The 11,688-nt window shown below is 62.7% G+C and overlaps 1 protein-coding gene across 1 annotated transcript; it reads left to right on the top strand.

Annotated features, from left to right (window-relative positions):
- The first annotated feature begins 238 nt into the window (after nucleotides 1-238).
- On the top strand, nucleotides 239-11,357 carry AIRE (autoimmune regulator). Its single transcript, XM_036348587.1, has 14 exons — nucleotides 239-388; nucleotides 933-1,107; nucleotides 1,366-1,521; nucleotides 1,863-1,937; nucleotides 2,556-2,669; nucleotides 3,683-3,825; nucleotides 3,937-4,023; nucleotides 4,922-5,037; nucleotides 6,090-6,191; nucleotides 6,705-6,900; nucleotides 7,545-7,663; nucleotides 7,782-7,884; nucleotides 10,482-10,550; nucleotides 11,117-11,357. The coding sequence occupies exons 1-14, from the start codon at nucleotides 239-241 to the stop codon at nucleotides 11,195-11,197; spliced, it is 1,686 nt and encodes a 561-aa protein (XP_036204480.1). The 3' UTR covers nucleotides 11,198-11,357.
- Nucleotides 11,358-11,688: the final 331 nt, after the last annotated feature.

Here is an 11,688-nt window from a genome sequence, read left to right as displayed (position 1 = left end):
GGCTTTGGGGCAGCACAGCCTTTGCTCTTTCTGGGGGAGTCGGTCGGTATAACAGCGGCCGGCCGGGCGCCCGCAGCCTCAGCCCCGCGGAGGGAGGTGCCCGCCCAGGTGTCCGGCGAGGCTGGGAGAGCGGGAGGCAGGCACGGCTCAGACGTCCCACCAGCCCGGCGGCACCCCGTGGCCGCGGGACCCCAGACGGGGAGAGGGGGCCCCCAGGTCCGCGCGCCCGGACGACCGGATGGCAGGCGAGGCCCGCGGCGGCGGGGACGCGGCGCTGCGCCGCCTCCTGAGGCTGCACCGCACCGAGATCGCCGTGGCCGTGGACAGCGCCTTCCCGCTGCTGCACGCGCTGGCCGACCACGACGTGGTCCCCGAGGACAAGTTCCAGGTGAGCCCCGACTCCGACCCCACACACCCCTAGACTCCCCAAGCCCCGCCCAGGAGCCGGTCAGCGCCCGGGAAAGGTCCCTGATGGCTCCGCCCGGCCCCTCCCGCCCCTAAGCGCCACTCTAAGGCCCCCAAACCCCCCTCCCGACGCCCCGCCCACGAGCCAGATGGACAGCCCTCAGGGCCAGTTGAGGTTGGCCCTGCCCCCAATGCCCTAGGCCTAGCCCTCTCCAAGCCCCAGCCACCAGCCTGGGGGACCGTCTCCAGGGCAAATTCCAGATGTGCCCCCAACGCAGATCCCCAAATCCCCTCCCAACCCTCCCAAGCCAGGGGCATGGTCCCCTAAGATGACTTCCAAGTAGCCTCCCTCACCCCAGCACCCCATGCCATCCTCAAGCCTGCCCAAGCCAGGGAGTGGACATGGTGCCCAGGTCTCCAGCAGCCTTCCCTGGGTTGGCATCCGCCCTCTAGTGGCACAGTGGAGGCAGGAGGAGGGGGGACTGGGGAGGCGCAGAAGGGCCCCCCACGCCCCGGTCTCGCTGCAGGAGACGCTGCGCCTGAAGGAGAAGGAGGGCTGCCCGCAGGCCTTCCACGCGCTCCTCTCCTGGCTCCTGACCCAAGACTCCGCCGCCATCCTGGACTTCTGGAGGGTCCTCTTCAAGGACTACAACCTGGAGAGATACTCCCGGCTGCAGCCCATCCTGGACAGCTTCCCCAAAGGTGGGGCCTGGCTGGGGGCAGGGGCTGCGGTCCCTGCGGGCCAGCCTCCCTGCTGGGGGCTGAGCCCCAGTGGGACTGTAAGTGGGAAGAAGTAGCGGGTGGGGTGGGGGGGCGGGGGCGGGGGAGTGTTAGGGAGACTCTGGAGCTCACCCAGGACAACCCTGAGTTCTAGGAGGCAAAGGCCCAGGCCTCGTTCACGGTGCCCAGAGGTCAGCTCTGGGCTTGAGGCCTGGCCCTGCCTCTGCCCATGCCCTGCAGATGTGGACCTCAGCCAGCCCCGGAAAGGGAGGAAGCCCCCGGCTGGCCCCAAGGCCCCAGCACCGCTGCCCAGACCCCCCACCAAGAGGAAGGCCCTGGAGGAGCCTCGGGCTGCCCCGCCAGCAGCCCTGTCCCCCAGGCGCACCTCCAGCCCAGGTACGCAGTTCGAAGAGCAGTTCTGGCCATAGATCCCCTGAGAGGCTGGCACCCCAGTCCCCACCACACCTTCTCCCCAGCTGCTCTGGGAGCATCTGTCACCTGATCACAGAAGCCAGCCTGGGGGCAGCAGGGGTCCTTTCCGGGGCAGGTGGCCCAGTGCTCATGAAGTAGGCAGGTGGGTGGCACTTCCTTTTCACTGATGTGAACACCAGAGCCCTGTAAAGCCAGGGGACCCCTGGGAGTCGGAAGACCACCCCCTCTCGCCGGAGCTCTCCACCCTGCCCGCCCCCTGGCCCCTGAGTGGAGGGCAGGGCCCGCTGCCGCAGCTCCCCCCACAGGCTCCCAGGTGAAGGCCAAGCACGTGAAGAAGCAGGAGAGCACCTCAGAGCCGCAGTGCCTCCCGCTGGGCAATGGTGAGCAGGCCCGAGGCCCCCAGCTCCTGGCCCAGGGTGTGGGGGTCCAGCAGGTGGACTGGGGAGGGGGCTGTCCTCTAGGACTTGTCCTGGGACCTGGGACCATGGCATCTCACCCCAAAGCCACATCCAGAAAAGAGGGCCCGCCTCGGGCTACCCCTCCTGTGCCCTTCCTTCAGGGCTAGCTCTCCTCTGCTTCCTCCAGGGAAGCCTCCTTGGTCCTTTGTCTGGATTCAGCCTGGCCTTGTCCCCTCCCTGCCCCAAGACACAGGGCCCCAGAGACCCTCTGTGGTCCCCTGGTGCCTCCCTCCCAGCACAACCCAGGGCCATGTTCCGGGGGAACCTGATCATTCCTGCTTGCCTGCCATATTCGGTTGGCACGCGCGCGTGCACACACACACACACACATACACAGTCTCTGCTCTGACACATGGGCTGTGTGTGTGTGTGTGTGTGTGTGTGTGTGTAGGGACTGGGCCCCCTCCAAGGTCTGCCCTGAGCAGAAGGAAAGAAGCATTCTGCCGCCAGGTGCCTCTTGCTCCCCACTGCCCGCATGGAGGAGGTGCTCAGGGGCCATCTTCCCAACTGGTGACCCCCACCTGCTGCTCCCTTCCCCAGGAATTCAGACTATGTCCGCTTCGGTCCAGAGAGCCGTGGCTGTGTCGTCTGGGGATGTCCCAGGAGCCTGCGGGGCTGTGGAGGGGATCCTCATCCAGCAGGTGTTTGAGTCAGGTAGACGGTGCTGGCCCCTGAGATCCGCATCCCCCCTTAACTCTCTGGTGGCCTCAGAGCAGTCAGGACCGTGGACAAGGCAGCCAGTGTCCCCCGAGTGGTTCTGGCTCTGGGAGGGTGGAAGGCACGAGGGCTCCCCAAGGCGGGGGTGGGGGATCCTGAACAAGCAGGCCAGGGAACGTCTGAGAGGCCAGCGGTCCAGGGCCACACCCTGGATCACCTCTGTCCACTTGGACGGGCCTCTTCAGGATCACGGGCTCACCTCCTTGAACGTCCTCAGATTACAAGTCTGAGGCCTGTGCTGCTCAGACCTCCGGGGAGGGGGCTGCTCTCTTGCAGGACAGCCTGCAGCACCCCTTCTCTGCACCCCCTTACTCCATCCGCTGTGCAGGCACCCGCTGAGGACACAGAGGACAGCCCGGCTCAGCTGGCCCCTCGGAGCTGCTGGGGGCCCTGGTCTCACTGGGGAGGGACCCAAGGGCCCTGCAGTGGTTTCTCGGGGCTGTTAGGCCACATTACCACTAACTGGGTGGTGTAAAGCAACAGAAATTCCAAAATCTCGGTGTCTGCAAAGCCACTCTCGAGGAGGCTCAGGGCAGAAGCTGTCCTGCCTCTCCCAGATCCTCGTTCCCTGGTTTCCTGGTTTCCTGGTTCCCTGGTTCCCTGGTTCCCTGGTTCCCTGGTTCCCTGGCTTGGAGTCCAGTCACTCCAGCCCCTGCCTCCGTCCTCACGGGGCCTCCTCCCTGTCTCTCTGTGTCCTCTCCTCTTCTCACAAGGACACTGGTCATTGGACATAGGCTCCAGTGCAAGCTCATTGTAACTAATTACATCTGCGAAGATTGTTCCAGGTGGACATGGATTTGGGGGACACACAATACAGTTCCCAGCAGAGAACCCTCCTGACTGGGGCGGGTGGGGGAGAAGGAGCATCCAGCTGCAGAGCTCCCGGCCTCTCTGCCGCCTGCTGGCCACTGGCCTGGGCAGGCAGCCGGCCAGTCAGCCTCTCCTCCCAGGTGGCACCCAGAAGTGCATCCAGGTTGGCGGTGTTTACACTCCCAGCAAGTTTGAAGACCCCGGTGGGGGGAAGAGCAAAGCCCGCAGCGGCAGCAGCCTGAAGACCCTGGTCCGAGCAAAGGGTCCCCAGGTTGCAGCCCCTGTAAGTGCAGCCACGTGGTTCCTTGGTGCCCACCTCCAGTACACACAGTGGCTTTGGGGGCTCCCTGCCGGACTGTCTCCCCTGTTGGTGACCCTGTCTTCTCCCTGGCAGGCTGGAGAAGACCCGAGAGCAGGCCAGCAAGACAGGGTCCCGGCCCCCCTTCCCCTCCCCCTCCCCAGCGAGCCCCAGCTCCACCAGGTAACTCCCAGACGTGGGGGTGGGGGGAGGGTGCCCTCATCCCCATGACGCCAGGGCTTGCCACTTGTCCAGGGCACTCACTCAGTGACTGCAGGACAGGCGTACGTCCCTGTTCACAGGGGGAGCTCTTTTTTTCAATAGTATCTTTTTTTCTGATAACACACAATTGTAAAAATAAATATAAGTCAGAGAAAGTGCGTCTTGACGGGCTTTTAAAAATGTTTGGTCCAGATGCCAGCTGTCCCTGGCCCATGGATGGTGGTTGCTCCTGCTGGGAGCCAGGAACCCGAGTGCCAAGCACATCTTTGGGCTCCCGGCAGCGTTTCTTACTGAGGCAGAACTAGTCCCAGATCCCAGCCCCTCCACACCAGGCCCTGTCTGGGCCCCAGGATCCAGCAGGACCCATGCCTGCTCTTGGCTGGCAGGTCTGGGAGGACTGTTACAATGAGCGTGCTCATTGCTGTGCATGGCTGCCAGCCTGGCAGTTCAGGGGGCTTCTGGAGGAGGTGGCAGCCAGGAGGGCATCATGGATACATGCAGGCAAGGGCACAAGCAGACTGGAGGCCTCAGGTAGAGGGGACAGCAGGTGCCCGGGGCGAACAGGAACACCTCTGGGCCTAGCCCTCCTTGCCCTGTGGGGAAGGGGCAGCATGGGGGTGGGTGCCTAGGAGAAACCCGGCTTTCTGAAGGTTCTTCCCAAGAGAGATGGACTTGGCAGGTGTGCAGGCACTAGAGTCTCAGAGATGGAAGGGGTCGAGGGCAGGCCCCGGGAGCAGGCACTGGCCAGCAGCAGAGGGGCCAGGGGACCTGGTGCCCCTGGGGAGCCTGCAGTGCAGCCATCAGGGGGAGGCTGGGCCCACCCCCTGTCCACCAGAGGATGTGGTCTCTTTCCGGTCAGAAGAACGAGGATGAGTGTGCCGTGTGCCGGGACGGCGGGGAGCTCATCTGCTGTGACGGCTGCCCCCGCGCCTTCCACCTGGCCTGCCTGTCCCCACCGCTCCAGGAGATCCCCAGGTGAGCGCGGCATGCTGGTCACCTCCGCAGCACCCGTCCACCCCCATCTGGCTTCACAGCCACCTCCACCCACTGACCCTGAGGCCTCCCGGACGTCTCTCGTTCCACGGGTGGGGAGTAAGGCCCACCTTCAGGGTGCCCTTGGCTCAGGTCACTGGGCAGTGGGGCTGCGGCCTGGGCTGCTCCCACTCCACCTCCCTGCGCGGTCACACCGTCTGGCCAGCACCCAGCCTGGCCAGCAGGGCCCTGAGGGTGGTGAAGCAGAATGGATGGTGGAAGCAAAGAGTGGCCAGCCTGCCCCATCTCACTCCACACCCCCGGGCAAACTCCCACAAGCAGCTGACCCCTCCACCCCCAGGTGAAGTGGGCCACAAACCTATACCCCAAGGGCCGGTCTACCTCCTGGTGCACCCTCCCCAGCCCACCAGGAGAGCCTTGTCCTCTACCACCCGTGATCACAGGTCATGGTGGTCTGCAGGGAGGGCCTCGGAGGAGTTGTCGCCCTGGCTGTGCCGCTGCTCACTGTGTGACCTTGACCGGGTCACATCTCTCTCTGAGATGCCTCTGCACTAAAACAAGGGGGTTCGGCCCAGGTCACTGTCCAGCTCCCCCGCCCCAGACACTGACTGTCCGTCATTCTTCCATTCTCTTCCTTCCTGCCCTTAACCATGTGGTGGGTCCAGGGTATAAACACCAGCCCAGGGAGGCCCCACCTGCAGGCCAAGCCCCTGACAGCAGGCACAGGTGGCTGCAGGTGTGGGTGTGGGGCACTCTTGGGGCTCATGTGAGAAGTACCATGGGGACACTGATCTTGTTGGTGAGGTCCATCCCACCAGAGGCAAATATTGGGCATCCTTGGCTCTCCTGATGACTGGCTGGGCAGGCCCTTCCACTGTGGCTCTGCCCACTTCCTGCCCGGGCCTTGGTTTCCCCATCTGTAAAAGGGAAGGGTAACTTGGACGAGCCCTCGGGCCTCCCTGGGTTTTGGGTTTGGGAAGCTACAAGCCTTCTGCCTTGCTCCGCATGCCTCTGGCCGCTGACAAAATGAGCAGTGGTACTTGGAGGTGCTCCAGCTGCCTCCAGGGAAGAGCCCAGCCAGACCTGCCTGGGGCCAAGGAGACACCTGCGGAGACCCCGGTAAGCACAGGCCCCCTGTCCTCCTGGAGTCCCTGCCCGGTGGCCATGCCTGGGGTTGGGCCTGCCCAGCCATTGCACCATGTGCCCCCACCCTGGCCTGGCCACATCCATTCAACTTTCTATAGTAGGGCCTGAGGAGTACCAGCTACTGGGCCGCTGCCCTTACAGTGGCCCCGTTTCTCAGTGCTTGAACTGGGGTGCCTCGGCTCTGTCAGCCCAACACAAGGGATGTGCTTTGACCACTGATAATGTTCACCCCAAAATGTTTTAGTGTCTGATGCAGCAAAGACATGAAGGATATGACACATGCCTGGATGTAGGTGGAGTGTTTACCTCCACAGTCCCTGAGGCCTTTGGGCACCCCATCTTTAGATGGGGAAAGGGCGAAACGTAGAGGACCACAGAGCTGGGACTGCACCCCGGCCTTTCTGACCCATGCAGCGTTCCTTCCACACCAGCCCCAGTTCCCCGCGGTCACTAACTCCCTGGGTGGTGCTGGGCAGGTCCCTGCAGCCCCTCTGAGCCCCGAGCCCCTGGTTCCAGGTCATCCTGGGGCTGCGGTCCTCGGGAGAGGAGGTGAAGGGACCGCTCAGGGAGCTCCCCGCTGGTATGGACACTGCTGTCGCCTACAAGCACCTGCTGAACCCACCTTCAGGGCCCCCCCTGCCCATCCTGGACCCCTCCACCCTCCGCCCCCTACTCAGTGTGGGCCCTGAGGGGCAGCAGGTGAGGGGGCGAGGGCCCTGGGGTCTGGTGTTGCCTTGAGGGTGCTCAGGGCCCGCAGGGCAGCCTGAAGTGGGAGGAAAGTGACTCACAGGGGGAAAGTGGGCTGGAGTCTAAGGGGGTTAGGAGTCAGGGCTGGGGCCGGGGCTCTGCCAGGAGCAGCCAGATTGACCATCGGGAGGGCAGGTGGGAAGAAGCTGGAGGAGGCACAGGGGTGGGTGAGGTGGAAGAGCACCCAGAACAGGGGTGGGGCTCTGGAGGAATGCCTTCAGGGCTGAGGCATCCTTATTGTTCCTGAAACACCCAGCCCTAAAAGAGGCTGGACGATAAAAGGGGCTGGGATGGCACTTGGGGGAGTCCCCATGCACCCCAGCTCTTCATGCCTCGTTTGGAGAGTGCCATTTCGGAGACCCCTTGGCCAGCCCCGAAGGGGGCCCAGTCCCACCAAGAAGGAGCGAGGCCGGGGCACCTGGTTTCCCCGGGCTGCAGCCAGGCACCCTCCCTCGGGGGCTGGGACCCCAAACCACCCCTCCCCTGCGCGCGCCCCACCCCGCGGTCCAGCCCCGGCGGGTCCCTGGGATAGGGGAGGGTGCAGGATGGGTAGCGCGCCCCTCCCGGCCGCCGTCACGGTGCGGTCCGCCCCGCAGGGCCCGGCGTCCGGCGCGCGGTGCGGAGTGTGCGGGGACGGCACGGACGCGCTGCGGTGCGCGCACTGCGCCGCCGCCTTCCACTGGCGCTGCCACTTCCCCGCCGGCGCCCGGCCAGGGTGAGTGCGATGGGCCGGGGGTGGGGGCGCGCCCAGCGGCTCCGCGAGGGTCCCTCCTGCACCCCATCACCCCCGGCCGAGCCCGGGCCGCCCGCAGCCTGTCCTCCGCTCTGCGCAGAGCCGTCCTGCGCTGCAGGTCCTGCTCCGGAGACCCCGGCCCGGCCCCCGGGGAGGCGGCCCCCGCCCCGAGCCCTGCCCGCCCGGCGCCCGGGGCGGCCAAGGTGAGTGCCCCCCTGGGGGTGGGGCCCCGCGGGGTGGAGAGGTGGAGGAGGAGCATCTGAAGAGGCAGCTCTGGCGCCAGTTTCGCGGGTTTTCATCACACCCCGCAACACGTGTTCCTTATTTCTATGCAGTGGTTTTGTTTAAAGAGACTCCTTGTTGGTAATTTAAATCTATTGGAAAAGGAAGCTCGCCCCAGCAATGGCCCCAGGTTGGATCACGTCTGTGCCCAGAGCTCCCCTGACCCCCGTGTCCTTCCCCAGCCCGGGAGTGCCCGGTGGGTTGGGGTGAGGGGTGGGATGGGGTGAGGGGCGAGCGGAAAGGAGACCCCACGGTGAGGTGAGCATGCGCACGCGATGACATAGGATGAACCACCCGTGCAACCACCCCCCCCCCCAAAGGAAGTCCAAACTTGTTGAGCATTTTTTAAAAATATATTTTTATTGATTTCAGTGAGGAAGGGAGAGGGAGAGAGAAACATCAGTGATAAGAGAGAACCACTGGTTGGCTGCCCCCTGCACGCTCCACACTGGGGGGTGGATCCCCAACCCCTGCATGTGCCTTGACCAGGAATCGAACCCTGACCTCCTGGTTTATAGGTCGATGTTCAACCACTGAGCCACACGGGCCTGGCTAGAGCATTTTTTAAAAAAAGCATTTAAAATTTTTTTAAAGCATGCCCCATACTAGGGATCGAGTGCACAACCCAGGCATGTGCCCTTGACCAGACTTGAACCGGGGACTCTTCAGTTCACAGGCCCCTGCTCTATCCACTGAGCCAAACCAGCTAGGGCTGTAGAGACTTTTTTTTTTTTTTTTTTTTTAATATATTTTATTGATTTTTTACAGAGAGGAAGGGAGAGAGATAGAGAGTTAGAAACATCGATGAGAGAGAAACATCGATCAGCCGCCTCCTGCACATCCCCCACTGGGGATGTGCCCGCAACCCAGGCACATGCCCTTGACCGGAATCGAACCCGGGACCCCTCAGTCCGCAGGCCGACGCTCTATCCACTGAGCCAAACCGGTTTCGGCTGTAGAGACTTTTTATAAAACTTTATCTGGCTGAAAACAGAATAAGCCTGGAAGCAAGATCTCAACAGACTGAGAAAAATGCTCCACAGAATAAAGTTTGCGGTTTCTTCTCTGCACGGAGGTTCAGGAGGGACCACAGGGAAGATTGGGTGGAGGTGGCAGAAAGCAAGGCCCGGGTGAGAGTACTGGATAGTTAAGACTGTGGCGTCTAGAGGGGTCACACTTGAGAAGGAGGGGTCTGACAGGGGGCATTTCAAAGGCCTGCTAACTAGATGCACGGAAATATTGGATGGATTGGTTTAAGGCCAAGAAAAGCCTTTTACTAAAGAAGTTCAATGCCTCTGACTATCCACCATGACCTGCACGATTAGGAGTTTATGGTCAGATCGTCCTGTGAGGAACTTTCCATAGAACCCCATTTCCATGCACACCCCACTCCTCCAGCAGCCCTGGGTGGGGACCCTTCCCAGCCCCATCCTGCAGCCACAAGTCCCTGGGGAGAAGTCACTCTCTCCATCCTCTTTGTCCAGGAGGAGATGCAGCCAAGGCCCCAACAGCTGAGCAGCAGGCGTCTGGGGCTCCCTCAGAATCTGGGGGGGTCCCGTGTCCCCCAGTCAGGAGCCCCCAGAGGGTGGCGCCTCTTGCCCTAGCTGCCCTATGCAGAGGCCTCCCTGACCACATCCCTGGCCTGGAGGAATCTTGGGGGGCCCCAGAGGTCCTGCCCGCATCCAGGCCCCGCCCAGGAGGCTCTTGGGACCCCCTGGCAGGGCTCACAGCTGCCTGGTCCCCACCCATCTGCACAGGGTGTGCCCAAGCCAGCTCACTGCCTCCAGGCAGCCTTGGGGGGTGGGTCTCCCAGGAGGGGATGCCTCCCTCCAGAATCTGCTTCCTTTATTGAGACCTGGTTTCTTTCCTCTTAACAGCAAAGGCTGGTTTCTTTTCATTGTGATGTAAAATGTCCTGCCATTTTGGAGTCAAAAGTTGCAGCTCGCTTTGCCCCAGACCATTTCCTGAAAGCTCCGGCACACCTTGGGGCTGTGGGCCTGTGCTTATCAGACCCACCCAGGTGGAATGCTGGTATTTCCTGTTCTGAGCTCCAAACCGGGCACTTTCACTTGGTTTCACTGTAGTAGGGACTTCTCCCCTCCTGGCTGGGAGCCTCGCTCCCTGCTCTGGCACCTTGCCCAGGGGCATGGTTGGCTGGCCTTGGACCAGGCACTTTCCTCTCGGGACTTCAGTTTTCCATCAGTGATGGGGTTCTCTCAGTCACCTCACATTCCCCAGAGGGCCACACACAGCGTGTGGAGGCAGGCACCTCTGGGGGCTCCTGGGGGCAGGCAGCTCCCAGCTCACTCCTGTCCACCCTGCCGGTGCCCACTGCCTCCAGAGGAGCTAGGTGTCAGAATTCAGTTTTCAGCCCCCCCAACACCTGCAGTGCCTCCACTGCCCTGGCACCTGCCACCCACCCCCAGCCCCTGATGCCTCTGCAGGGAGTTCTGCTTCCATGGGGATGTCCCTAACTGGGGTGTGGAAGTTGGGGTGACCTCCCTTTCCTGGGTTCCAGGCAGGGGATGATTCTACTGGTCACGAGCCCGTTCTGCACAGGGATGACCTGGAGTCCCTCCTGAGCGAGGTAACACATCACCTGGCCTCCACTTTGTCCTTACTGCTCCCCCTAACCCCCACCCCCAAGCCAGCCAGCACCCGAGCCACAGGAGGGGCAAGAAGTCCCGGCTCTGGGCCCTCCAAGCACCCCAAGGCAACATGCTCCAGCATGGTCCTGACCCCTCTATGCACGTGAGCACACAAACGCAACAAGGGGACCCTGAGCTGCTCCCGCTTCTAGCTGGCTCGCAGGTCCTGGTGCCCAGACATGGGGGGTTGCAGAACCCCAGCAACAGGGCCACCAAAGCCGGACTTGGAGGCCGTGCCTTTTCCCAGGGCGGGTGGGGGCCCAGGAGCTCTGCTGTTTGTGGCTCTCTCCCTCCTCTTCCTGACCCAGGCCTCTCTGCCTGAAGATGAGCAGCTAGATTTGCTGGGAAGAAATGTGGCTTTTAGGGGCCTCATCTTCTTTGGACAGGAGGCCAACACCTCCAGCCATTCCCCTGTCCCAGGTGGCCAGATGTAGGCGGGGCGGGCATACCTTTCCTGGGAGGTTCTGGCCGGGTCCCAGTGCCCTGGTTCTGCTCTGTCCTGCAGCACTCCTTCGATGGCATCCTGCAGTGGGCCATCCAGAGCATGTCCCGCCCGCTGGCTGAGGTGCCCACCTTCCCCTCCTGATCCGGAGGCCCAAGCCTGGAAGCGTGGAGGGGCAGGGGCAAGTGAGATCAGATCGTCCCATCCCTGTGAGTGCCCACTTGCTTGTGCTCACGGTGACTGTGCTCTGAGAGGGACAGAGAGACAAGCTCCCTCGCCCCTGGAGCTGTCCAGGTTGGAGCCAAGAGGAGCTGACAAGTTGCAAGTATTGTCAATGCCGCTTGTAAACACAACCCGTCTTTGTAAACACAAAGCCATCATGTGCCTTAAAATTAAAGTCACGTCTGTGTGGGTTTAACATGTTCTCCAGTGGATGGGGTGTGTTTATTTTGGGGGTCTGAACCCATGTTTCTGGTGCCTGAAGTGTAGGTGGAGCTGGCTGGCTGGAAACTCACAGAAATGGGAAGAGAAATGCCTGTGAGCAGCTCCACTCTGCCCTCTGCTGGGAGCGCTCGGGTGCTGCCTTTGGGGGGCGGGGGAAGTCCAGGTTCCACCGTTTGGCCTGGTCCCGCCCA

The sequence above is a fragment of the Myotis myotis genome, unplaced genomic scaffold, assembly GCF_014108235.1.
Source record: "Myotis myotis isolate mMyoMyo1 unplaced genomic scaffold, mMyoMyo1.p scaffold_m19_p_2, whole genome shotgun sequence".
NCBI lineage: Eukaryota > Metazoa > Chordata > Mammalia > Chiroptera > Vespertilionidae > Myotis > Myotis myotis.
This window is presented reverse-complemented; position numbering and strand designations above follow the sequence as displayed.